Genomic DNA, 26,854 nt, shown 5'->3' on the forward strand with positions numbered 1-26,854 from the left:
CAGGGGTTGTAACAGCAGCAGAGCCTCGGGGCTGGAGCTGGCCTAGGAAAGGCCTGCTCCCAGTTCTGCTCGTGGCCCTGCGTTTTGCACAGGCCCCGAGGCAGACACACTGCCAGCACCGTTGCCTTGACAACTCACGCTTCGCAAAGGCCCTGCCCCCCGGACTGCCGGGCACTCGAACAAGTCGCGACTCGCGTCCCATCGCACTGAACACCGCCGCTGCCTGCCAAGCAAGCCGCTGCGCACGCATCCTCCCACTTCCACTCCGGAACCCGGGGCCCTGATTGGCCACGACCTCCGAACGCTCCACCCCTCAAGCTCTCCAGCCGCTTTCCAAACACACAGCTACGTGCACTACTTCGCCTTCACCATTCCCCCCTTTCCTCTCACTTTAATCCTTCGTCACCCACTCAGCCCCGGATCCCCGGGCGCTGATTGGTCGCCGCCACCCAACGCTCTCGCTCCCCCTTCCAGGCAGGCTAGCGCAGCCTCCCCCCCCATCCCAGAACCCGGGACACTGATTGGCTACCACCTCCGCACGCTCCCGCCCTCACGGTACCCGACCGCCTTCCAAACAGGCAGCTGCGCGCGCAGCCTAGCCCTCTTCCCCCCTCCCCTCCAGCCCCGTCGGAACCCGGGGCCCTGATTGGCCGCAGCCTTCCCACTCCCTCCCCCCGCTCCGAGAACCCGCCATTTTGAAAACCCCGTCGATTTCGCGAGCGCGAGTCGCCGGCCCCGCCCCTTCCCGCCCCGGGCCCAGCTCGGCGCCACAACGGTCACTTCCAGCCGCCTCAGACCCGCCGCCAGCGGCCGTTACTGCCGCCGGGCCGCGCCCAGCTGAGGTGCGTGTCGCGCCCGCCGCCGCCATCATGAGCCGGGGGCCTTCGGGGCCTGGCCTGGCCTGGCCCGGCCAGAGCGGGGCGGGGGGGGGGCGGGAGACGAGCGGGCCTGACCGGCCTCCCGCGTGTGGGGCGGGTCCGGTGTGAGGGCGGAGGCTGCCCCGGCTCCGTCGCGTTCGCTTGGGCGGGGCCCCCGGGCCTGGCTCAGCGAGCCGCTAGCTCTGAGCACCCCCCGCCGGGAGCAGCCGGGTCTTCAGTGTGCAGTGATGGCACTGGGAGCTCCAGATGATCGTGTTTGCTGAAAAACAGTCGTACGCTGAAAAACTAGGCAGATAACGTGCAAAGACGTTGTCTCCTTATTTACTTTCTGTTGCTGGCGGTAAGGCGCCAGTGAGCGAGTGAGAGCTGGGGGGTCAAAGTTGAAGCGTTTGTTTATTTTGAGGCAAGCAGTGGTAAGAAAGTGCTGACAGCAAACTGCACGGTTGGTTGAGACTCTGAAAGTGACTTGGGTTTTGCATGTGCTGCATCAGTGCGCTGCCTCAAATTATCCTGGGGTTCGAACACTTTTACCGCTATTGATCATGTATCATACAAGGGTTGAAATTATCATACAAATACAATAATTATTGCTAGAAGTGCACTGCTAAGTTGGTCTGGTATCAGACTGGCATCAACATAAAGAAAATGGATCGAATTAGAAATCAGCCTAATTTGGCCGATAAATGCCTGTGCATACGTGCAGCTGTAGTGCAGCACATAGGCAGCAAGGAGCACAGACTAGCACCTTGGAGAGGAGTGCAGCCCAGCAGGGGTTGGGGCAAGTACTGCGTAGCCGGGGTGGGTGCAAGACAAAGTTGTGACTTGTCGGGGGGGCAGCTCCCATCATTGTGTGCCACTGGTCCTGCGCTCATCCGGTGGCTCCTGCTGCTCGTCCACGAGGGCATGGGAGAGGGGTGTGTGCCCTCGGATCGGGGCGGAGCAGTCGGGCTGCACAGGGCTCTTCCCGCCCCACGCAGATCCAGGCCCCTCCCCGACAAGTGGTGGGAGCTGCCAGGCCAGCGGCTCCTGTGCACAGTGGTGGGATCTGCACCCCTCTTCCTGTGCCCCCCAGATGAGCCACGGCTCTGTCCCACCCCACCCTGGCTGGGCAGTGCTTGCCTCAGCCCCATTCCTTCACCAAGTGGGGCCTTGATCTGCTCCCTTTCCACCCCACCACACTTACCATGTGGAAGCAGCTCTTCAAGCTGCCAGCCTGGTATTGGAAATCGGATTGGTATCAGCCGATGTGCCTCCTTAAAAAATGGCTATCAGTATTGGCCCCCAAAATTTCTATTGGTGCGCCCCTAATTATTGCACACCTGGGAACGCTGGAGTAGCAGAAGGGACCGAAGAGGAGCCAGGTAGATTTTGAAATGGCTCCAGCTCACCTGAGTGAGGAGGTTGCAATCCCCCTGGTGCAGGGATTCTCAGCCGGGGATGCCAGGAAAGAGTGCCCTGAGGTGCCTCAGGGCTGCAAGGGCCATAGTATCTTCATTGCTGAGAGGTCAGGCAGGAAGGGGCCTCCAGAGCTCCTCGTCCAGCCTCTGCCTGAGGCAGCTCCTTCTCAGCCAAAGCATCCCATACGAATCATTGTATAAACTCCACTGGAAGTGGACTGTCCACTGTGATGCAGTGCGGGCCTCACATCCCAACTTGCCTCGGGTAAAGCAGGGGAACCACAGCAGCCTGAGATGCAGTTATCCCCAGTCAGCCCATCCCTTGTACATCTATAGTTGGGCCTCAGTAAAACTGTTTGACACACTGCTGGACATAATGCCTGAACCTGATGCAGGTAGAGGAGGGAGATGACAGGAGTTTGCACCACAGTAAGCCTTTTTGGACTTGCAGCCCCCTCCATAACTTTGATGAAGTGAGCAGCATCCCTCTTTTGGAAACCAAGCGATGTGTTACAGGGCTTGCCTGCATGCAGAGGTGCAGGTGTGGAATTGAACAGGCAGGGACTAGCCTGAGGCTGTGATGACCTGCTTATTACCTCACTGTATTTCCTCACTGCACCTTGCTTTTTTCTTCATACTCCCCATCACCCTTGAAAGAATCTGGCACTCACGGGTAGCCTGGCACCCTGGTTGAGATTTGCTATGCTAAGATGGTCTCAGCTGATTTACTGCCCTCTGCCAAACTCTCTTGTGCAAATATACCAGAGCCATTTAAAACTGACTGGCCTTTCTTTAGGAACAGAAAAGCAGTTAGGCATGACTTGAGGACAGTGGTTCTCAATTTTATTGGACTTGAGGCCCCCTCCATATCTGGTGAATTGAGTGGCATCCCACTTCCATAACTCTTATATATTACAGTGCTTAGCTTCTGGCAGAAGAAACAGGTAGTAGGAGTAGGGGATTGTTCAGGCAAGGACAAGCCTGAGCTTGACTACTTTTCTACTTAGGTTATCTGCTTATCTCCTCATACCTCAGGGCAGCTTTCGAAGGCTCTGGTGGCACCCCAGGGTGCCCTGCTAGTCTGGCTGAGAGTCATTGCTTTAGGAGTGTTGCAACTGTTGCTGTACATTGCAATAAACCTTAACAGTTTCAAGATGCAACAATATGAGATTAATTGCAGTGTAGACTGATGAGGTTTTCTTTAGAGTAATGCTTGTCTTCAGGAAAATAGAGAAACTTCTCTTTCCCCATTTCATTCACCCAAAGAAATTTTGGGTGAGATTTGTTTTTACTTGAAAGCTAAATGAGGCATTTTAACTATTGGGACTGTAGTCCATTCATAGCATCTGACAAAGTAGGCAGTTGCCTGTGAAGCTTATGCGTCTCTGAATGAGTTGGTCTCCAAGGGCCATCATGATCTTCTGCTTAACTTAGTCTAGAGCAGGGGATTTCAGCTTTTTCTAGTCTAAGTACCCCTGGTGGCTGAATGCTGGGGGTGGGTAGTGTACAGCCGAATGTGGGGGTTGTGGGGGTGGCATATGGCTGGACATGGAGCAGGGAGGCAGGGATGGAGCACCGCTGCTTCCCAGGAACAGGGCTGGGGTGGGAAAGCTCACCAGGCCAGGATGAAGGCAGTGGCGCCCCTCTACAGGATGGGGAAGCTCAACCAGGCTGGTGTGTGGCAGCTGCCGCGCGTGAGCTTCCCCACCCCGCAGAGGGACACTGCTGGTGCTGCCCCAGCCCTGCTCCTGGGAGGCAGCAGCGCTCCGTCCCCGCCTGCGCATAACCCCTAGGACCAGTGCAAGTACTCCCAGGAGTATGTATACCTCCAGTTGACAACCCCTGGTCTAGCGCTAACTACCTCTCTGTAAAATGACTTATTTGAAAAATAAACTGTTTCCAATATGCTGATAAATATTTAGAGCCAAAATAATCACTTAGATCATTAGTCTTGCCTGCATAACATAGGCCAGGGGAGAGCGTACGATTGATGCTGCTTTTAAAAGGAACATTAATTTTTCCACGTTGCACACTTTGTTTTCTCTGTAAATGCGCAGCTTGATGTATTTAGTACAGTGATTCTCAACCAGCGTGCCGTGGCACCCTGGGGTACCCTGAAATGCTTTCCAGGGTGTTGTGGCATGTCACATAATATTAGTAGTGTTAGGTGTGCAAACACGATTCACAAGATAGTCAGAGATTTTAAACACGAATCCATTGTGTTAAAAACTCCAACCTGTCGTGGTCTTGATAGAGAAGAGCTGCTCTGTTATTTTTAATCAAAAAATGAGTGAAAACTAAGAGTTGGCATTTTCTGCAGGTTTCCTTGAGTTTAAAAGGTTGGGAACCACTGATATGGTGTTTGGCAACAAACATAGTATTTTGCTTGCTTGACCAAATCCAGAATTAATTTTTCTTCCAGCGTAGTGAGAAGTGTAGTTTCTTAACTCTTGTATTTTCTTAGTCTTAAAAGTTACAAAGGAAAACATCAACATATGTTAATGCAATGTGCTTGCTCTCAGTAGGTGTTACTCACAAACCACACAGCAAGACTTCAATGTCTAGAAGGATTTTTAACTGTTATTTGTTCTAAGTAAAATTTAAAATTAACTGTAATTTGGTGGGGGATTTGTGTGATTACAGAATGGCTGGCCAAATTTGCATTAGGAGATGTGAAAAACGTATTTCTCTTGTGGTTGTTGTTGTTATTGTTATTAAGAACTTTATCCTGTCCTATTCAGAGAGGCTTAGAGCTGCTCACAAGAACAAGCAACCCACAAGATAAGAAGTAACAAACTAAAACCCCAGTTAACACCCTAAAACACTTTGACCCTTTTGGAAGTGCTTGAAAATGTGTTTTATGTCATCAAATAGCAAGTTTCCTTGACTCTACCTTATAAAGCTATCTGATAGATTTATTTAAAGAAGTTCTTTTTGTGCCATAATAGCTGTCCCTCTTTGTGTTCAGCAGAACAAACAGCCATGTCGTCTCCTGTTTCCTCAAAAGAAGATACAATGCCTACTGAACAAGCTGATGATAGAGAGCCTGAAACTGAGAACAAAGCTGAGGAAAGTGAGGAAGAGGAGGAGGAGGAGGAGGAAGAAAAAGGTAAGTAGAAGTTCACAGGATGGGCAGGGTTTTCAATTAGGTGCATATGAATGTATGGTTACGAGACTATTTACCAATACTTAGTTTAAGTAATTTATTCTTGAGCATAAGTGGGTAGGGAATGGCACTCTGGGACAATTTATACTGGCACAATTTTGAAAATGACGAGGTGGTATGATATTTTCATATATTTCTGACTTTTGAAAATTGCTTTTCTTAACATTAAGTACTGAAGTCTAAGTGGGAGGAGAAGGGGATTGACTTTTGAATGTGGCTAACTGTATTTGTAATGAACATGTTGCAAATCACGAGGTGATCTCAGTGGTGGATTCTGCATCACAGTGGAAACAAACATCAGCTGGATTACTCCACTTCACCTAGGGATAAGGTGTTCTTGGTTGGCTCTCTGTCTTCAATTTTGCATTCTGCCTCTGAGTCAGTCCCATGTTGGAGCTGACTGCAGTTTTTTAACTTTGGAAATGGCAGATCAGATTCAGTGAAAGCTACCAGAGGTGGATCTCTAGTTCATACCTGAACAAAAACGGTTCTTGTCTTTTGTCCTGTTCTTATTAAAGGATCAAACTAATAAAGATGCTTTCTCTGTTGCTGGGGAAGGAGATCCCAGGGTGCCATTCCCTACCCTTTTTCCTCCTCCAGCTAATCCTTATGGACACCAAGATTTGATCCTAGTAGCCGCATACATGCCCAGACAAATACAGCTTAGTTACGTTGCAAATGGGAACTACTCATCCAGAATGGCCTCAGGTTCTGGCTGTTCAGATTCTTAGCAACACCTTGTTCCCCCCCCCCCTTTTCCCTGACTGTGGGCTCCCCTAGCATTTTCAGGCTGTGCCATACTGCTGCCTCCTGGGGCATGGTCAGGAACTGAAACCAAAAAAGGGAGGTGGAGTGTAGGGCTGCCCACCATGAAAGGAGCAGCAGCTGGGGGGAGACCAGGAGCCACAGATTAACCCCTTGCATGCCACCTGTTGGACAGGCCTGGCCTCAGATGATTGCTGAGAAAGATACTTTGCTCATTTCCAAGCAGGAGAGCCTTTTCTTTTGCTGCTTGTTTCTTGACAGGATAGACATCTGTTGGCAAGAATTTTCTAAGCCTATTTAATAGCTCAAAATCACATGCAAGGACTGATTGTTGAAAATAGTAAAGTTCTGTTATGTGTGGTAAAATCATAAATTAGTGGGTGGATTTAGCAGGAGTAATAGAATGCATGTCTTATTGCTGGTCAAGAGTAATGTATGCTCGTTAAGCAGATATGTTTGCAAAGTGTATGTATTTTTGTTTGGCCATCACGTGGTTCCCAAAGACTTTAAAACAGAACCACACTGGAATGACAGAAACATTCAGTGTAAACCACACTACATGGTTGTGAATTGTGAAAAATGTGCTGCAGTTCAAAAGAAAAGAAATACAGTACTTAGTATTTGCATATTCCAACAGGGGAAAATAGTCTTAAAAGTGGTAAGCCTCCCTAGCGAGAGCATCTGTTGCATTATTTGTGATTACATTAAAGGCATGTCTGATGCAAGTAGTGTCTTAAAACCTTTATCTACAAAGCACCACAGGGGCGCATCTAGACGTGCGTGGACGTTTGGTTCCCCAGGGACAAGTAGCGGTGGTGCACCTTGCGCTGCCACTACTTGTCCCTGTGTGCTTTGGTGTGCAGCAATTTACCCTGGTAGGGCGGTAGGGGAAGCTGGGGCCAGCAGTGTGCTGGCCCCAGCAGCCTTACCTGGGGTCCTGCAGGCCTCCTAAGGCTACAGTGATCTTGCTGGGCAGAGCCTGGCTGGCAGCCACAGCATGGCTCTGCATGGCCTGGCTCTGCTTTTCAGCAGTGCATGCTGCTCTTTCCGTGGGTTTTTTGACCCCTGGATATAGGGGTCAAAAAAACCCATGGGGGAAAAAACAGAGCAGTGCATGCTTGGGCAGCATGCCCTTGCAGTGCTGAGAATGCTGGACTGTGCAGCATGTGGTGATGCATACATGTTTGCAATGCCACATGCTGCACAACTGTGCTCGTATGGACATGCCCCAGGTGATTAAATTGAAGAGCAACTTGTAGCTTGGGAGCTGTGGTCTCAGCATTACTGACTTAAGTGTACTGGAGTACTGAAACAGTGATAGGGGTTAATGGAGAGCGCATGGTTAAGACTGGAGCTAGGGCAGGAAAGGGAAGCTTATTGCTGCTCTTACAGTATAAAATACTTGTGGTTGCCCTATATCCCAAGAAGGGGTGCCAGGTAGTGAGGCCACAATTTAAAATTAAATAAGATTATAATGATAAGAATCAAACCTACCTCTGTTGCATCCATGTATTTTATTTAGTTCAGCTTTCAGCAGGCATGGCTTCATGTGTTAACCAGTGTTGTCCTTGCTTAAATAAATTGTGTATTTGTAATTCTTGTGGTTAAATATTAAAATGTTAATATATTGTGAACTAAAGCTATCTGGTGTTTTTAATGCATGTTAGGATACCTACCTTGTGATGCCTTGGAATTCTCTCCATATGGTAACAAAGGAACTTCAGTGTGCATGTTTTTATAGGGGAAATGTTATGCTTACAACACTGTATTTTGCAGAAAAAAGTCTCATTGTTGAGGGAAAAAGAGAGAAGAAGAAAGTGGACAGACTGACAATGCAGGTATCCTCGTTACAAAGGGAACCTTTTACAGTTACACCAGGCAAGTTTGTCCACTCATTTTAAAACTAAGGACACTGCGACTAGTAATGACATCTCTTAAATTACATCTGATTGATAAAGTATTTATAATTGAAGTCAGTTTCAAGATATTTAACAGGCACTGTAGGTCTTAAAGTAATTCTTGTTTAGATAGATTCTAGCTGTGACAATTATATAGGAATCTCTTGACTTTTGTAAGTCTCTTTAGAAGGTTGAAATTCTTGAAAAGAGAGTAAGAATGTAACAATCCCCATTAACAAAGTCAAAATGAATTGGAATAAAAGAAATAAGTTTGTTGCCCCCATCTGGACATAGTAGACACCCCAGTGAATTATGCACAGAAAAAAATCAAAATTATTTAAAAAAAAATGTTTTTTTAATTATTTGTTTTTACAAATTAAAAAATCTTCAAATAGTGTTGTTTAGTTTAGAAATATATGCGGGTACTTTGTACGGTTGGGAGGTGGATGTAGGGTGGGAGGGTGAGGTTTGTGGGAGGCTTGTGAAGGTGTGTGGGGAGAGGGGGGTCGTATGTAGATGTGGCCCCTCCCCCCACTCCACCCCATGGTACATAGCAGCAGGTCCTCCAGGCACTCACAGCTGCAGCAGGAAGAGGTCCTGGGGCCTACGCATACTGGCGTGGAGCTGGCCCAGCCCACTGGCATGCACCTTCAAACCAGACCAGGCTGGCTCCATGCCAGCACGTGGGGCTTGCAGCACTACAGGTGGGAGCTGCACGCCATCAGGCCAGGCAGGCTCTGTGCCTCCATTGGCACCTTGCTGCTGGAGTGCTGAAAACCCCATGTGGAGGCGTGGAGCCGGCCAGCTTGGCTTAATGGCATATGGCCTAGGAGCCCATCGGGCCAAGCGGGCTCTGTGCCTCCACATACAGCTTCCAGCACTCCAGCAGGAAGCTGCATGTGGAAGTAAGCAGGGGCCCAATGGCATGTGGCTCCCGGTCCACACGCCATTGGGCTAGGCTGGCCCTTGATGTGGGGCTTCCAGTACACCGGCAGGAAGCCACACATGGAAGCATGGAGTCGTGTGCCATTGGGCTGGGCTGGGCTGGGCTGGGCTGGCCCCATGTCTCTACATGTGGCTTCCTGCTAGAGTCCCACACGGAGGCACTGAGCCAGCCAGCCCAGCCCAATGGTGTATGGCCATGACCCACCCACCATACACACACCTTTGCCGCTGCCGCCCCCACCCCCTCTTGCAGGTAGGAACTCCGTTCACCACTTATCCAGCTGTCCACTTGTGCAACTCTGTGCTACACATCATGGAGGTGGAGGCACAGAGCTTGCTGCAGTTAAATTATGCAAAATTATGCAATTATGTGTGGTCATGTCTTTTATGTGCAAAATTGTGCGGGCACATCATTGCATAATTCCCCAGCACGTAATAGTGGCAGGTAACAAAAGAATAGTTAAACGTGGCTAGCAAATTTTAACGTAATTAGTAAATGACTGCCTGCTTACTGTATATTACGTTGTGCACCGTTTGGTTAGTAAAAATGTTACCCATCTGCTTTAAAATAGTTTAATTATAAATACTCTTTGTATTTGTAAAATAATTAGATGCTTCAAGCCATAAAACAGTGTATTGCTTCCAAGAATTGAATGAGATGCAGGAAATAACTTCTTTAAACTCTTTCAGGAAAGGGACAAAAACTTTGTGAAATTGAACGGATACAGTTCTTTTTGAGTAAGAAGAAAACTGATGAACTCAGAAATCTACACAAACTCCTTTACAACAGGCCAGGCACAGTAAGAACACTCCTCAAAATCAATCTTTTGTGTAATAATAGGGCTCATCTGGTATACTTACAAATGTATGCTTTTTTCCTAGTGAAAGCTTAGGTCTCTTTATAAAGAAGTGTACTGTAACTTTTATTTTTTTTAAAAGTCCATTTCTAGCACTAACAAATCAAGATTTTATTTTAAAATTGTGTTTCAGTTGACCTTTTGTCTTGGCAATTCTGACTTGCTAAGGCCACTACCTTGACATCTGAAATCTAGAGTTGTAATTTTCGCATAGTGTTCTCAGTATTTCTACAGAAAGGTTAAAGAAAATGTCAACCTAGAAATTTCATATCTTTTAAAGCTTCTTTGAATTACCATTAGCTTTGGTTCAAGGCAGAATAACAAAGTCCAAAATCACTTTGTCTTATTTATGAGACTTCCATAATTGGACAATAAGCTACACTGGAAAGTTTCTAACCTTTGGGCACAAACAAAAGGCTCAAAGTACTAGGTTTGCAGCCACTACATGGATTGCGATAAATTTCATGTATAAAAGGAATAATTAAATCAGCTACTCTGGTCACCTTTGTATCATAGCCATAGAATTGCACTTGTTTAATCCTGTGTTGAACCAAGCAATATGTTCAGGGGTGTGAACTTGCCCCATGCCTGGGCCAGATTTTGCATGGAATGACAGCTGTGGTGGGTCCAGAGGGGGTGGTAATTGTGGCAGTGATGGGCTAGTCCCATTCAGAGATTTGGAAACAAATAAGGATAATTTAAATTGAATTTGCTTGCTAAATAGCATTGTGAAGAGTAGAAAACAGATGATTTTATGTCATTGCAGTAGCTCAAACCCATGAGTTGCATTCTGAATGAGACTGATTTGTTGTTTACAGTTCACTGGTAACCCAGTGGGGAAAAATTGTACAAAAGAGTGAGTTGCTGTAGCCTGCTGGTCATAAGATAAACAAGGGTTTTATTGTCATTGTGTAGCTGAAAGTCATGTTTCCAAAACACTTTAGTGTATGGTTTTCCACTGCTCAAAAGTGACCTGGAATATTAGAACCATGTTTCTTAAATGAAAAGTTACTGAACAATTGTAGCTGGATATAATCTACTGAACTGTTTGCAGTGAGAAGTAATCAATGTATTCTGTTCTAGGTTGCCTCACTAAAGAAGAATGTGGGTCAGTTCAGCGGTTTTCCATTTGAAAAAGGAAGTGACCAATATAAAAAGAAGGAAGATATGCTAAAAAAGTAATAATCTCTATAACTACTTAATATAGCATAAATCATGCTGTTTTGCACTTATTTTCTCTAAGGTTTACTTCAGATAATCTAAACTATGGGCTGACTTTTCTAGAGTTCTGCTTTCTGTCCCATGTCTGTCAGGGCTCCATTTAAGATGTTTAAATGCGACTTGAAACAATAATTAAAACATCTCTTAAAAGAATTAGAGAATGTGTACCTAATTAAACTAATTTCAGATTCAGGTCTTGTGGTGGCAAAGGACTACCCTGGAAAGAAGTTGCTGCTGCGCTTCATTAGACCTGTATACTCACATTTTGGAAAAATTATACTGAAGAAACTTGAATTATATAGAGAAGACTTGGAAAGTTTCTCTTTTCTCGTATTTTGTCACCTCTGAGCATTAGTAATTTTCTATCAAGAAACATCCCCCCCATCATCCCCCTTAGATTTTAACGGCTTTCTCTTTTGCATTCTTCTGTTCTTGCTGACTTGTACATAACTGGCATTGGAAAGTGCTGCTTCCACACTTTAGGTCTGTTTGACACCAGTGCTCTCCACTCCTAATTCTTTCATGAGGACTAGCATATTGTCTGCTATGTGAGAGATGGGTTTAGTTCTCTAGGTCACATAGAAGTAAAATAGTTTACTTTTTAGCATTTACATTTTTGGAATGAGAGATTTGTCCTACTTAGTGTTGGTTTTTCAGTCTGGCTCCAAGTTCAAGGCAGTTTGCTGGTTTAAATTTTGAAGGTAGATTAGTGGAAGGAACAGTTGGGTTTATCTTAGTTTTTACTCTGTTTTGTTTTCTTTGATCAGCTGAAAGTCTGTGAGGAGACTCCTAGAACTTTGAATCCGCTGGGGAGGGGTATTGTTCCATAACTGTTCCTAGTTCCTTGTGACTTGTTTTCTAACTCTTTAATTATTTATTTGATTATCATAAAATATTCCTTGACCTACATAACAAATCCTGGCATCTACTATATTTAGATGACAATCTGAACTTTTGACAATTTGCTGGAGAATGTAAGTGCTATCCTGGGTCTGCAACATAGTATGAGAGAATATGCTGAAATTCTTTTGTTAGTTGCCAGGTGTGATCAATTTGAAAAAAATGCTTGTGGTGTCCTGTGCTAATGCGCTTTAACAAAGTTCCAAGCACCTAGCATGCTCTTTTTTGAAAAGTAAAGGGAAACCAACTTAATTGACAATCTTATCTGCCTGCATTGTCAGCAAGCTTTGTTCTTATTTATCCCCAGCGAGCTGAACAGCTGTCTGGGAAAGTTTTATTTCATTGTTACAAGCTGCAGTATTACTTACTGCATTTTGACTTTGGAGTCAGATTCTGCCCTCTTCATATCTGTGCAAACTCACTCGTTTCAGCAGTGTTGAATGGGTATACCTAAAAACAAGATTTGGTCTGTAATGGTGTAAATCAGAAAAAATGAACTTGAGTTTCAGTCTAAAGTTGATTTTGCAATGCTCCTGTAATGTAATTCTTATAAACTGAGTACACTTGATCTGGAAGCTAGTCATTTAAGCATGGAAACACTCAGTGGCCTGTTGGTCACTCTTTGTAGTGGAAATGCAATTTAATACTTAGCTGTTGTATATCCCATCTTTCTTATCCACAGAGGTCTCTTTCACACTTAATTGATTCAGTACATGTTTGTAGCACACCACAAGTTTTGCAAGAAAATAAAATCAGTGTTCACATTTAGTTGGGACAACTTCATAGTTAGCCATCTAACCCCTGGCTAATTAAATGTACATCAACCTGCTGCTTAGTTTAGTAATTCTGATATAATAAAAGCCTTAGTCTGTTTGTCTGTCTGTCCATAACACTCTGGGCCAACTGCACATGGGCTGCCAAGAGGGTGCATGCTGATTGGCTGCGGGACCCCAGAGCGTTATGGACAGAGGGGGCGAGGGAGCCACTGAGCCACTCACCTCCCCCTCCCCCCCCCCCCAAAACAACAGCCAGTGAGGGCAGGGGAGAGATGGGGAGGGAGAGAGGGGAGTGGGAAGGGGGGCTTCCAGTGGCAGCGCCCCCCGCTGCCATTGTGTGGCCCCCCCGCCTGCTGCTGCTGCCCAGCCCTAACAACAGCTGGCAGAGAGGGGGAGGTGGTGGAGAGGGAGGGAGGGGAGGCAGGGAGCAGGGCATGTTGTTTGCTGCTGGGTGGTGGCAGCCACTGTGTGCAAACTCCCCTCCCACCCTGTTCCTGGGACCTGGTGGCAGTGCAGGGCAGAGTGGTGGGTGGGGTACACGGGGCTAGACATGTGGGTTGGGAGGGGACATGTGGCCAGATGCCAGGGGGGGCGTATGGGGCCAGACACCGGGGGGGGGGGGAGCAAGGTGCCAGGGGTGGAGCAGTGGCACTGTGGGGCATTGGGTGGGGTACTCCCCCCCACTTCCTCCCCCAGTTTGCTAGTCATATTATGAAAGGCTCTTCTATTCAGTTGTATCAGCAGATGTCTGGTTGCCATAAGACCCTTGATTTTTGTTCTATTTGTCAGGCTAGAACTTTAGTGTTAATGCAAGAAACCTAATCTTTAAATATGTTTTTCTTATTAATGCATTATAATACTCTGATATACTGTATAGTTAAAATTATATATAACATCTAATGAAATCATATTTTTTTTATAAAAGGTTGACTTCTCTGCCCTTCTAGGAATTCCTGAAAGCACTGATGGCACCCTCAGCAGCTAACCAGCGAGAGTGTTGTCAGTACTAGTAATTTTATTCATACGTGTCCCCTTAACCTTCTTGTCTTGTGGGTGAAAAGTTTAGAATAGATAATGCTAGGACAGCAACAGCCTCTCTATTTTTTTTCTTTCCCATTATAATCCAACCTGTTGTTGACTTTCATTCAATACCCAATGCATGAGAAACAAAATTATCCTTCCTGTCACCTTAATGACTCTGGGAACTGAGTTAAAGGGACAGTATCAAGTTAAATCGTACATATTCAAGGAATACTAGACCAGGGCTGACCAAGTGGTGGCCTTTAAGGAGTTAAATTGTGGTCCCTGAGGCTTTTTGGTACAGCTCTGGAACCCAGAGCATAAATGCTGTTTCCACTTGTCCCATACCCCGCTCCTTGCCTGCCACAAAATTTGGGAACTTTGGTTGCCATTAACAGAAAGGGAAAGAGGGGTGGAGGGTGGAATGTTTGCAAATGGAGTGGTAGCAATGTTTGCCCCTGGGTTCTGGCGTCTTGCCAGCAACAAGCTGCTGCCCACTGCTAGAGGTCGGTTCTCTGGCCCATGAGAAGCTCTGTAGTTTGAGTCCAGCCTTGCAGCCAAATAAGTTGAACAGCCTAGTTCTACACTGAGTCTGAGTCTTCATCAGTTAATGTTTGCTCTACACATCTTTACAATGCTGCTGGAGCAGTTAATTTCACTTTTCTTTGTAGTTAAGAGGAGTGTGTATATTTTATAGATTGAGTTTGGGATTGTGGATTTTTATTTTTATTGTCTCTTTATGCTTGTTATATGTAACTGCTTTATGGGTATGCACGTTTATTTGGTGGGATTTTTTGTTTGTATAGATCAGTGGTTCTCATCCCTTTTGGATTCAAAGCCCTCCTCCATAATTTGTGAATTGAGTGGCACCCAGTTTCAAAAACTAATTTATATTTTACCTCCTTATACAGTGCTTACCTCCCAACACAGAGTCTTGGCAGTAGGGGTGGGGGATCATCCAGGCAAGGACAAGCCTGAGGCTGGCTTATCTGCTTGTCTCCTCCTACCTCACTTATTTCCTCACACCTCGTAGCACCCTTTGGAGTATCTGTCAGAACTCTGGCTGAGAATCACTGGTATAAATTCATTTGTAAGATCAAGACATGGCATGTTTGTTTAAAATCTTCCAGTGATTGAATCTCTTTTCCTTTTCAGGTTCAGGAATGCAATGTTGAAAAGTATCTGTGAGGTTCTTGATTTGGAGAGGTCAGGAGTTAATAGTGAGCTGGTAACCAGAATCTTAAACTTTTTAATGCATCCAAAGCCTTCAGGCAAGGTGAGATGGTTTTGTTATGCTTACTCCTCTGATTCAAACGCAGGGTGAGACATGGACAGAAGAAGGATGGGAAATGGGAAATATTGATTTCAGTGGGTGTCCCCTTCGCAGATAGCAGGTTCTTGTGTTAGTCTAGCAAAGAAATGGATGGCTTCCTAATAGTGAGTGGTTTTATATACCTACTTCTATAGTGTCCCTTAATCTAGCTGGTCACAGCAGGTCACTTGCAGGTTTTGGTAGAAGACACAGGCTTGTATCTTTCTGCACCCATCATGTTCATCTAGGTTGCAAGAGTGTATGTGGTCAGCTTCCTGGTGTTGTTACCAGTAGATATCTGTACTCAAGCAAGATACAGCCTTTTTGCTGCCTTGAACAGAGAAGAGCCATAAGGCATGATCTAAAAAAATGAAAGGAGTTGGGGAGGAAGGGAAAGAAAACCAGGAAGAAGAGAAGTGTATTGAGGGGGCCCAGGGCAAAGGAGAGGATATGTTCTTCAACTCAAGCATTGGAATCTGTTGGAAACACAGTGTGTTTCTCACCTGAATCTGTTGGAAACAGTGTAACAAATCAAGAACAGATGCATTTGTGCCAGCTGTCTTTTAAGCAAATCAGTTTCTGAAATCTATGTTACTTTTCAGGAGCAACCCTAAAATATGATATATTGGAGCACATACCTTTCTTAGCTCTAGAAAGATTTGCATTTCATAAAAGTCCAGCATCAGTAAGAGAAAGCTGCAGCAATGTGTATAAAGTAATCACTTTTTTTAAACCTATTTAAAAATTTTCAGGAAAAGGGCTCTGAAAATACCCAAATATTCCCCTCACCAAAATATGATTTTTTTTTTTTAAATGATGGGACAGTAGCTAATCTTAAAATATTTGGATCTTCATATCTGAGGAAATAAATCTCTTAACTTCACTTAGTTATTGAGATAAGGGATTAAAATAATTGCATGGCAAAATGTTAATCCAGAATTATCATTCTTTGTCATTTTAAAGTAGTGGTTCTCAACCTTTTTAGATTCAAGGCACCCCTGAATAAATGAGGCAGCCTTTGGAAAATGCCAGCTCCCTAGTTTTCATTCTTTTTTTGACTACAGAAAAATAATAGAGCAGTTTTCCTGTTGCAAAGGACTCAACACAACTATGGATTTGTTTGAAATCTCTGGGTTTATCTTGAGAATCAAGTTTGCAAACCTAACGATGCTAACATTGTATGGCACCCCAGGGCACCCATGAATGGATCTCAAGGTACTGCAGGCTGCCACAGTGCCATGGTTAAGAATCACTGCTTTATCCCATAAGCTGCTTCTGTAAACTCAGCTTCCCTCATAGACCATAACAGTATGCTAATAAATTTAATTTTATGTAAAATATTGTAACAGCTAAAGCTATGGTGGACTTATTTTTAAATTCTTTTTTTAAATAGATTTTTAAACTTTTTGGTTCAATTAAAAATGTTAATCCACTGCCATAGCATGTGGCTTGCCAAAACAACCCAGCTTTATGCTGTGAATCAGTGCTACTTGGACCTTTGCTTATTCTTGTTTCATGTGATTCAACTGGAATTAGAATTTTTTAAATTTCCAACTTCTTTTTTCTGGTCTAATATAATGCATCTGTCTTGAACAGCCATTGCCAAAGTCCAAGAAAACACCCAGCAAAGGCAGCAAAAAAGAGCGCAGTAGTTCTGGAACAGCACGAAAAGCCAAAAACACCAAAGGTCCTGAAATCTTGTCAGATGAGTCTAGTAGCGAGGAGGATGAAAAGAAAGAAAAGGATGAATCGTCTGAAGAAAAAGAGAGCGAAGAGGAGGTAAATACGGTAAAAACGAAGTTTCATGTATATACAAGGCTGAATGAGTGCATCTTTACGTCCTAACTGCTACAGATTGGTAGTGCTTCGTATATACAAAGATGGGGAAAGTAAGGTACCTGGAGGGATAATTTTATACGTAGATAACGACAGATAAGTTAGTATGGTAGGCAGACAAGACTTATAGAAGAATGTAAGATTTTTAGTGTTGAAGCAGAAAACCTAGAAAGATCTATTTCTGATCTTTACATACATGTTTCTTGTAAAATCAGTTGGTGCACAAGATAATAAGGCAGCTTAGCAAAATGCATAAACTTAATGCCTGGCTTATATTCCTTGTTGACTTCGGGATTTTACAGACAAACATTGCTTCTTGCCTGAGTCTTTGAGTGCAGTTGAATATACACTGTAAAGACACTCCCATTTATCCAGCTGCGTTTCAATAAGTTTCCAGGTTCTTGTGTAGTTCTAAGATGGTGTACCACCACGCTGTGCACTATGTTTGTGTGTTCTCTTCAGAACCTTTTTGTCATAGCTGAAAATAATAGCAAAGAAATAGAGCTACTCCTTGTTTAACATTGTAGTTATGTTCTTGAAAAATGCGACATTAAGTGAATCCAATTTCCCCATAAGAATTAATGTAAATGGGGGGGTTAGATTCCAGGGAATTTTTTTTTGCCAGACAAAAGACATTCTATACATATACAGTATAAGTTTTAAATAATTTTAAGCAAACCATTTAATACAGGTGTAGGTTTTAAATCACTTATACCATCACAAGAAGTTAGAAATGTTCCAGGAATACTTGTACTGACACAACATAAACAACAACGGCTGCCACACTGAAGCAGGAGCATTGCTTGGCTTATGTCACAAGCAGGCGGCAGCCAAACAATGTTATAACCAACTTTGCTCAACTTTAAATGAGTATGTTCTCTAATAGATCAGCAACATAATGAAACAACATTAACTGGGATGACATTGAGGAGTTATTGTACAGTTTCTCTCTTAAGACATTTTGTATTTTTACCTAGTCATTTCCTCTTCAAAGCTGCCCCCTTATTTCTACACCTTTTTGCAGAAAAGGGGCAATGCGTGGAGTGGCAATACAAGTGTCTGCACAGTGAACTGTCATTATGTCACAACCTGGAAACCACTCCCTATGTAGAAGTAAAAAGAGACTCAGGATTCATTTGATATTTATACTAGGTGGGATTGTCTCTTACCAACAATTAATGTTGTGGGTTTTGTTATGGACATCAATACACTAATCACTGGACTAAGCTAAACTTTTTAAATATATAATCTTTAGTATTTAAACGCATGCATGCACACGCTACTGAACCAGTAAACTTTGGCTGGTGGCAGTAAACTTTGGCTGGAGTACTAAGAGCTAATTTTATATTTTGTTCATCTTTTCGTTAGTACAATCTTCCTGCTGTGAGTAGAGGGATCAGATAACTCCTTCAAAAGAATTCACTTCTCAGTAGCTTGACACAAGTATGAAGAAGCTTAGTGTATACAAATAGCCAACATACTAGACAATTTTAGCTGTTAAAACTGTCAAGAATTTGACAGTTTTGGTTTGAGCCTCAGAGTTAAAGCCAATTTGATCTTCTAAAATAATCTAATTTTGAAGATGCCAACCGTTATAAATCATGTTATTTTCTCTGGTGCAGAGTAAGAAATTACCAGCAGAATGTCACATCTGAATTTACTTCAGTTTGTATTGTGTTTAGGGGTGTTTCTCACGCCTGTGTATTACTGTCAGGGTGGTAGAGACTGTTCTGGTGGAACTCAGGATGTAATATGTTCCCTGCCCCTCTTTGTTGTAGCCACCTAAGAAGGCATCTAAAAAGGAAAAATCTAAACAGAAAACACCTTCTAAAACAAAGAAAGCAGTGAAGAGTGCTAATGTCAAGAAGGCGGATAGCAGCACTACTAAAAAAAATCAGAACAGTTCCAGAAAAGGTAAATGTTTAATTTTTTACATAAGCAGGGGCCAACCTTTTTGGCAGGTGTGCCATACCCTCCCCAAGTGTCGCTTTCTGTCGCTTTCCTTTACCTGATCTGCTGCTCTTGATTTCTGTTCCCTGACCTGTTCTCCCTGACTAAGCTGCTACTCTCCTTTCTGCCTGGTGGTCTCTGCCTGCTTTCTGCTCTGCTTTCTGCCCTATCTACCACTGTGTTGCCTGTCCCCTTTCCGATCTGCCACGGGCCACATACAGAGTGCTTGTGCCACTTGCGGCATCTATGCCGCAGGTTGGCCACCCCTGCTTTAACACTATGAATCATTTTGTAGCTTTACTTGAATGCTTATTTAATGAGTTTCAACATAAACTGCAGAGTGAAGCAGCTTGCTAATTGCTGCTCTTTGATGTAGACCTTACAAGTTTGTCTGTTTTGTTAATAAGGTTTTATATTTGAAATATAAACAGTCTACTGAATGTCTGACAAAATCTGTAAAGGGACCTGTCTTGATCACATCTCACATCCTGTGTGGTGTATGTGTGTCAGAGTTCAGAATGTTTTTGCTAGACCAGGCGTTGTCAACTGGGGGTACACATACCCCTGGGGGGCCCTAGTGGGTGTACGCGGGCGGGTGGGGATGGAGCACTGCCACCCACTACCCCGTGCTGCCGCCTTCCAGGAGCAGGGTTGGGGGGAAGCTTGCACATGGCCGCCGGCACCACCACCCTGCTGCTTCTGCTCCACTGCTTCCACTCCGGCACCACCACCTAGCACTGCTTCCACTCCACATCAGGCCACATGCCATCTTCCCCCCCCATGCTCGGCATCCAACCACTGTGGGTACACTTATTAAAGGTTGAAAACCCCTGTGCTAGACTATCTAGTTTGGGTTGAGCGTGTGCCCAGTTTGTCCTTATGCTCTCCTGTCCAAAGATTTAAAGGACAGAGCCAGTGAACTAGGTCTGAATTTATCAGCCTGCCAGTAGCAGCATTTAATCTATTGGCTAAAGTTTTTTATAAGATTTTGAAGTTTACACTTAACAGAGATACTGACCTGTAATTTTTCATATTCTTCTCTGCCTTCTTGATGACAAAGGGTGATCACTGTGTCGTAGAAGGTTTTGGGCAGTTCTTTAGAATCCAATATATGATTATATAGACCTTGCACAAAATGGCAGCAATTTCTTTAGAATTTACCATTATTCAAACACAGACGAGGTGCACCTGTCCCCTCCCCACCAATCAGTATGGGAGGGAAAATCTCCTTGTCTTAGATTCACATACAAAGTGGAGTGGGGAGCAGGTGGCTGCTCTGGGCTCAGGGCCAGCCAGACCCATGTTGGGGCCAGAATCAGACCCACAGCAGCCTCCTGCATTCCCCTCCCTCAATAAAAATTGAGCAATATTTTTTATTTAATGCAGACTTTTGTTCATTATTTAAGGAGAATAAGTTAGTTTTCTTGAGCAACTAGATGTTAAGGTTACTTCCTGATATTAGGGTTTGGGCAAGACCTGGAATTCTGCTTTTATTTCCTTGGTCCCTTGTTAGGAAAACACCCTGTTTGCTCCTATTATTTTATCTTTTTAAAGAACCCCATCCAGTACTTCATCCCTCAGAGGCTCTAATCTGTTTTTCTGTCTTTTCTATTATAATTTCAGCCATCTGCTTCCTAATTTTGGTTAGTTCTAGTAGAATCTGCCTTTTCTGGGGCTCTGTATGGAGTTCCTCAGCATGTTTTAATTCTAAATAGAAATCTTTCAGTTGTTTTAAAGTTTTCTTAATATAATTTAGTCATGTCAGTGTTTTGTTTTGTTTTTTATAACACAGGTCAGAAATCAGCAACCTATGGTCCATGGGCTGGATCCAGCCCATGAAGAGATTGGGTCTGACCAGTGACAGCTCAGGGAAGAACTGGAAGCGCACACTAAGCCAGGGCAGCAGAGACACTGTTCCCAGGGTCCTAATGCCGACTTTTTTTCTCTCTCTAGTTCCTCCACACCATCTATTGATTACAGAGATTGACAGACCACACCTAAGAGATTGGGTTATAAACAATGGCCAGCAGTGGCAAAATGTTGCCAACCCTTGCAGAGTACCAAGGAGAAGCTTAGGTTATCTGGAAAATTTCTCTTTTTTAAGTATTTTGTGCACTTAAGCCTAGAAAAACCATAATCTTTTCCCTTCTCTTCTCCCCCCCCCCCCCCCCCCCCCCCCCCAAAAAAAAACCCAAACAAACCCCAACTTCTCTTACCAGTTCTTCTTTTCATTGTTATTTGAGGAATTTTACTGTGATTGCTCTGGGAGAATCACATTCTGCAGATTGTGGACTCAGAGCTCTGTACGTACTTTATTTCTGTCGGGTTGGATGAGGAGAACAATTTTAGTTCATCCTTGTGAATTTCCATATAGATCTTACATAGCTGTCATCTTCAATAACTTCTTTGAACCTCAACATAGATTAAGCTTCAGTTTTCCAGATTTGAGCCCTATCAGAGGGAATTCTACTTTTTCAACCCATTGGGGTGAGCACTCATCTACAGTGTGGTGACCTGAAATTCTGCTTTCTCTATTTTGTATTCTAGCCTGCAGGATATCAGTCCTGTCCTTGATCTCATTCACATTAGGTAGAGTCTTATTTTGTACAGCCTGAAGTCTTACAATTCCTTTTTCATTTCTAACAGCACGATCTCCCAGTTAGCCCTTCCCTTTTCTTGGATTACCTCCAGTTTGTTTGCAGTAGCAGAAGGGCTCTGTTCCTCAGCAGGCTTTGTGGGTTTGGAACACTGACAGAAATTCTTTAAAGTGGTTGTAGGTTTTTTTTCTGGCTGCTCTTTTTCTCATTGATACAGACCAGTAGCGTAAGTGAAAATGCAGTTTTTAGCACCATTAGTCAAAAATCATTTTTACCAGATTTATGCAGGCTTGTGGGAAAGCATGCCCAGTGCCACCTCTCTAAGGGAAAGCTGTAGTTCTGTAGAGAGTGTGATTATTAAGTTGTTTTCAAAATGTACGCACATTCAGGGAGTCGTGTTTAAAGCTTTTCCTGATGGACATTTCTGAGCAAACCAGTGCCCTCAGTTCTTCAGAAGGAGTAAGTTTCATTTTCTTCAAAACTTCATTTTTCCAGCACCCTGATAAGAGATGTCATTCCAGGCTCTCGATATTGAAGGGAGTTCAGCAATAAAAAAGCCAATTGTGGGTGCTTTTGGCAAGTTTATTAACCTTGTTCAGTGAAGCAAAGATCATGATGCTGAGTTCACATTGTCTATTACCACTACAGAGCCAGGCACATTACTGTATACGTGCAAGAACAAGTCACTTTCATTGGTACTGGTACTGCACAATTTGACTGTAGTCTTTTGTAAGTTGTCTGTACTGTTGCCATTGATAACGCCTGAAAATGATCAGTCAGACTTCTGACACTGTCCTTTCTCACCCAGTCTTTCTCTATATTGTTCCTTATAATACTGTTGTTCTAAGAAAATGGAACATGTTTGATACAGCAGCTCTGCAGTCTTCTTTCTTATGAAAGTGTTGTTCCTCTCTGGAAGAGTTCATTGCTAGCTATCCAGTAAGAATTGGATCCACATGTACATATAGTTTATTGCTGAAGAGTAAATGCAAATGTATCCCATGACCACTCTCCTAACAGCTCTGAATTCAGTCTGAATTCTGGGTGGCAAAGGAACTGAGCAGATCTTAGTCATTTAACCTTTTATGCTGTCAGGAGAGGGAGCACAAGAGAAAATAGAATATATCCACAGCCTTTAACGGACACTGATACTAAAAATATTCTAAACCCCTGCATACTGGGGTCTACCCCAAGAGTGAGATCCATGTGTACAGACCATTCCTAACTATATGTACTGTATAAGGCAAGTGATCTGTTGTTCAGCTTAATAGAAAGGAGGCTGAATCCAAGTTCTGGAGAAGTATGGAAACCATGGTATTTTTTTGCATATCTCACACCTTTTGTTTTGGGAAGGCAGAATGAAATATGGATTTTTTTCCATCATCTTTCCTACTGCAACAGAAGCTCACCATGGATCAGTTGAAAGCTGTTATTAATTTGGCAGCGGTTGTGATAGGGTTAAAACTTGACCTTTAGAGCTGGAAGGAAAGGGTGAGTGACAGAGAACTGGACTCTGTTCCTCTTGCCTGTGCCCAGGCAGACAGCACTGCCTCAGGCACGCATAACAGCATCCCCATGCCTCTATTCCTTTGCAGAAATCAGCTTCCCCGCTTAAAAACACACAGCCCTGTTCAGAAGGCTAATTTTGGGGGGAAAGATACAGGTGGCATATGAGTAAATACAGTGACACTGAATTTAGTTAGAAACAAATCAAAAGATGAACTATAAAGGAATATGATGTGGAAGAAGAGCTGCTGCATAGTGTGTTCTGTAACTAATGAAAGTTCTAGTTTGGTGGAAGAAAAGCAGGGGATTATTTTTTTAATGTGTTTGATAAAGTAATTTTTCCATATTTAGAAAGTGAGTCCGATGATAGTTCAGATGATGAACCTTTAATTAAAAAGCTGAAGAAACCACCTACAGATGATGAACTTAAGGAAACTGTCAAGAAATTGTTGGCAAATGCAAATTTAGAGGAAGTTACAATGAAACAAATTTGCAAGGAGGTAAGTGTACAGATGGTTTCATACAAAATTAGATCAATTTTCCTATTTTGTTTAGTAATCTCCAATTTGAATATTTAGAGAACTATACCAATTGATCTTTTTCTTCATTCTGCATCTTCAGCCACACTGCCTAAAGCTTGGTTCACAAATCTCCACAGATAACCTCAGGATGTTAAAGGAAAAAGACTTGGTTATTTCATTTATTAGCAGTTGTTTTCTTGTTTTTCCAAAAAGGAATGCCATGGGTTTAGACACTGCTAACCACTTGCAAGTTGAGATAAACTGAGACCCTGAGCACATGGTAGCAGTAAACCTTCCATTAATCCCATGATTTGACTGCACAGTGTCAAGGGAGAGAAATAACGTGGCACTTAGAATGACTTGTTCAAGTCCAAACAATTCTACCTTTTTATTTTTTTTGGCTCTCATTACCTTTACTTTCAGAATAAGTTGAAAAAATTGTTCATTCTGGATATCCTATTGCTTGCTTTAGGTATATGAAAGCTATCCCAGTTATGATTTATCCGACCGGAAAGATTTCATCAAAAAAACAGTCAAAGAGGTAAATAATTTATTATCTAGGAAAAGGTTTTTGTTTTGTTTTTTTTCTTTTTCATACATTTTGAAGGTTGGGCATTCTTACTCTCCTGCCTGTAGCTTTATTGCTATTGTTGTTTTGCTCACTTCCCATACTACAACAAGCACCAAAATTTTGAAAAACCTGTTTTTGGGCCCTGTACTTCCCCCTCATTTGGCCCAGAAATTAAGTCAAACCACACTAACTTGTTTGCAGGTAATACTACCTTACCTTTAGGAAGAGTTATTTTTCAGAAAACAGAATTTGAAACCCTAAAACTACCATAGTTTCAATTTAATTGAATTTCCTTAATTATTAATTACCAATCAGTCTGGGCAGTATAACACCAAGTTGCTCTCCTTATTCTTGCATGGTCTGTATCACCTCAGTTAGCACTGCAAGGAAAATTGTTAGTAGGCCTCTTCCATCCTTAACTTTGCACATGCATATACCCCATCCAGATGTTAGACTTCCTTGGCAAAAATATACTGCACAAAGTGTAGACTGGTGCAGCAGGAGGGAGATTTGGAAATCGCATAGTAACAATTTATTTTCTAGGTACTCAAGTAATGTGCCACATTTAATGCAGGTTTCATAGAAAAGTCAATATCCAGCCCAAAGCTAGTAATTTCCAAGTAACTTGTCTCCCCTAAAATTAAAGAGGGAGAGTTAAAAGTTAAGTTAATAAGAGAATACAGAAATTCTTAAGAAGCTTTATGCACTCCCTCTATTTCAAGCTCTTCTCACGTGCACAAGCTTGGGCTTTAGTTAGAGGTATATGTAGCTTTAATACCATGTACACCACTAAAAACAGTCCAACAGCAGACAGTAACATGAATAATTCGTGGTAATACTTTTATAAGTAAATTGATTAAGAAGAGCGTAAATCAATGCTTAACAAGCAGGGTTGTTCCTGACAATTTTACTTTGAAAGGGAATATGGTGCAGGATTGATAGGAGAAAACTTAATAAATCTCTCATTTCAGCTGATATCATGATCTAGATTGACTGTGGGAAATGAAGATTGCTGATTTCTGTCCTGTGGATTTGAAGATCTCTGATAGGCACCAGCAAAAAGAATGTTTCTTGCCCTTTGTGGTATTGTTTATTCAGAGCTGATTCTGCTGACCTAATGTCCAGAGTGTTAATGTAAATTGCTTTGTGTACCTTTTTTAAAAATTGCATTTGATGCAGTTTTAGTTAACCATACTTAAGTTTTTTGCATGGCAATAAATTTTCCTTTTTATAGTTTTGTACATTTTCAAATTGCTTTGTACAAGTAGATTGACTAGGACCATCATAGCTTTTAGTGTGCTTCAATAGCTTACTTTGCAGGATACTTTTTTAATCAAGTAGGTTGAAAGCTGTTCAAGAGTCTGCACCTGTACATGCAGAGATTGTCTGGAATAATGCAGTATTAGTTTCACAACACTTTTGAATACGTATCCATTTAAAAATATCAGGAATAAAAGTCACGGGCTAGTGTGTCTTTTTTATATTCTGGTTTGCATATTTATAAATTTGGAATTACTTTGAATCTAGATTCTTGTCTTGCATGTGTATGCACTGTGAGAACTGTCAAAGCATGGTAACTAATTGGCATATAGATGTTATTTTTGTACTTTTAAAAGGCTTTCTGTTATGTATATAAAGTTATACAGATTTCTTTTGTTCAAATCATTTTTAATCTAGTTATTTCTTGGAGGATTCATGACATGCAATGTCAGTGTTCAGCAGTGAGGCAATGATGAAGAAAGACTACAAAATAGCTGAAGTTTTACTGTCTGTCCCATCTTACCATGTAAGGGAAATTTAACTGCAGTTTTATACTTATACTTATACTTCTCAGTGTTTAACTGTATGTAAAGGCTACAGATTCACTTATTCTAACAGCTTGACCAAGCAAATAAAACTCAACGAAGGCTATATGGAAGAATGTAACTTGGACTTCGAAAATATTTCTGTTGGTCCTAGAGTCCAGTATTTTCAGAAACGGGTAACTGAAGTAATGGGCACATGACGGGTTGAATAAGACTGAAAACTTGCATAGTGAAGGCCTCAGTTTGGGACAGCATTTAAACACATAGTCAGGTGGTATGCTGTACAAGACTGCTTTTTTGGAACATAAGCTTAGGTGCCTACACATGGGTGTGGTACTTTAAATGTTAGAGCCCTGTTTCTAAGTTTTGGTCCCCAGCATGGCTTGTTCAAAGTGATCTCTTCATCCAAGTTTTGTGTCCTTCCCCGCACCATCAAACACCTTACTGTTAAGATGGAAAGCCCACATGCTCGTGTAATTATGGTGTAAAATACTAACAGATGCCAAACAAAAAATGTGTTGCCATTGATATTGTAAGCAGCCAATCCCTCTATGACTACTGTTGCTCAAAAAAAGTGAGCATATTTTAAAATTTTAGTGTTGTATACTTGAAAAATCAAGGATCATAGATAATCTGACTTCTGAAAGTATTCAGCCAAATAGCTAATTAATCTTTACACACTTTTTATAATTTCTGTGCATGTAATCCTTTATAAGAAGGCTGAATGTAACAAAGTTTTGTATTTCAATAAATGTCTTTCAGAAAAATGTAAACCAATTTTGATTTAACATTAATTTCCATCTATAGTAAAATCTACGCAGAAAAATTATGTCTGCTTTGTCTCATCTGAAAGAAACCATTTTGGCCCAAAGCCTTATCTGCTTCAGAGGTTTGACACACAGTTTTGCTGATAGATAGCTTTTTTTTTTTTTT

General features: G+C 42.7%; 1 protein-coding gene across 3 annotated transcripts; it reads left to right on the forward strand.

Annotated features, from left to right (window-relative positions):
* Positions 1 to 697: 697 nt before the first annotated feature.
* Positions 698 to 26,694, forward strand: DEK (DEK proto-oncogene). Of its 3 annotated transcripts, none has more exons than XM_014596961.3 (11): positions 698 to 842; positions 5,244 to 5,384; positions 7,983 to 8,084; positions 9,740 to 9,849; positions 10,990 to 11,084; positions 14,979 to 15,099; positions 16,732 to 16,923; positions 18,750 to 18,885; positions 23,376 to 23,524; positions 24,018 to 24,086; positions 25,088 to 26,694. In XM_014596961.3, the coding sequence occupies exons 2-11, from the start codon at positions 5,258 to 5,260 to the stop codon at positions 25,097 to 25,099; spliced, it is 1,113 nt and encodes a 370-aa protein (XP_014452447.1). In that variant the 5' UTR covers positions 698 to 842; positions 5,244 to 5,257; the 3' UTR covers positions 25,100 to 26,694. The 3 variants fall into 3 exon arrangements, with proteins under 3 accessions (XP_014452447.1, XP_014452446.1, XP_006263009.1); XM_014596960.3 differs by having other exon boundaries at positions 5,247 to 5,384; XM_006262947.4 differs by having other exon boundaries at positions 700 to 842; positions 5,247 to 5,384; positions 16,732 to 16,914.
* Positions 26,695 to 26,854: the final 160 nt, after the last annotated feature.

This window comes from Alligator mississippiensis, chromosome 3 (genome assembly GCF_030867095.1).
Source record: "Alligator mississippiensis isolate rAllMis1 chromosome 3, rAllMis1, whole genome shotgun sequence".
Taxonomy (NCBI): Eukaryota; Metazoa; Chordata; order Crocodylia; family Alligatoridae; genus Alligator; species Alligator mississippiensis.

Bases quoted from the DNA above. Each gene is read 5' to 3' on its own strand.
- DEK (XM_014596961.3), top strand. From the start codon at position 5,258: ATGTCGTCTCCTGTTTCCTCAAAAGAAGATACAATGCCTACTGAACAA. The intron at 11,085-14,978 runs GTAATAATCTCT...TTTCCTTTTCAG, and splicing joins AAGGAAGATATGCTAAAAAA to GTTCAGGAATGCAATGTTGA. The intron at 16,924-18,749 runs GTAAAAACGAAG...TCTTTGTTGTAG, and splicing joins GCGAAGAGGAGGTAAATACG to CCACCTAAGAAGGCATCTAA.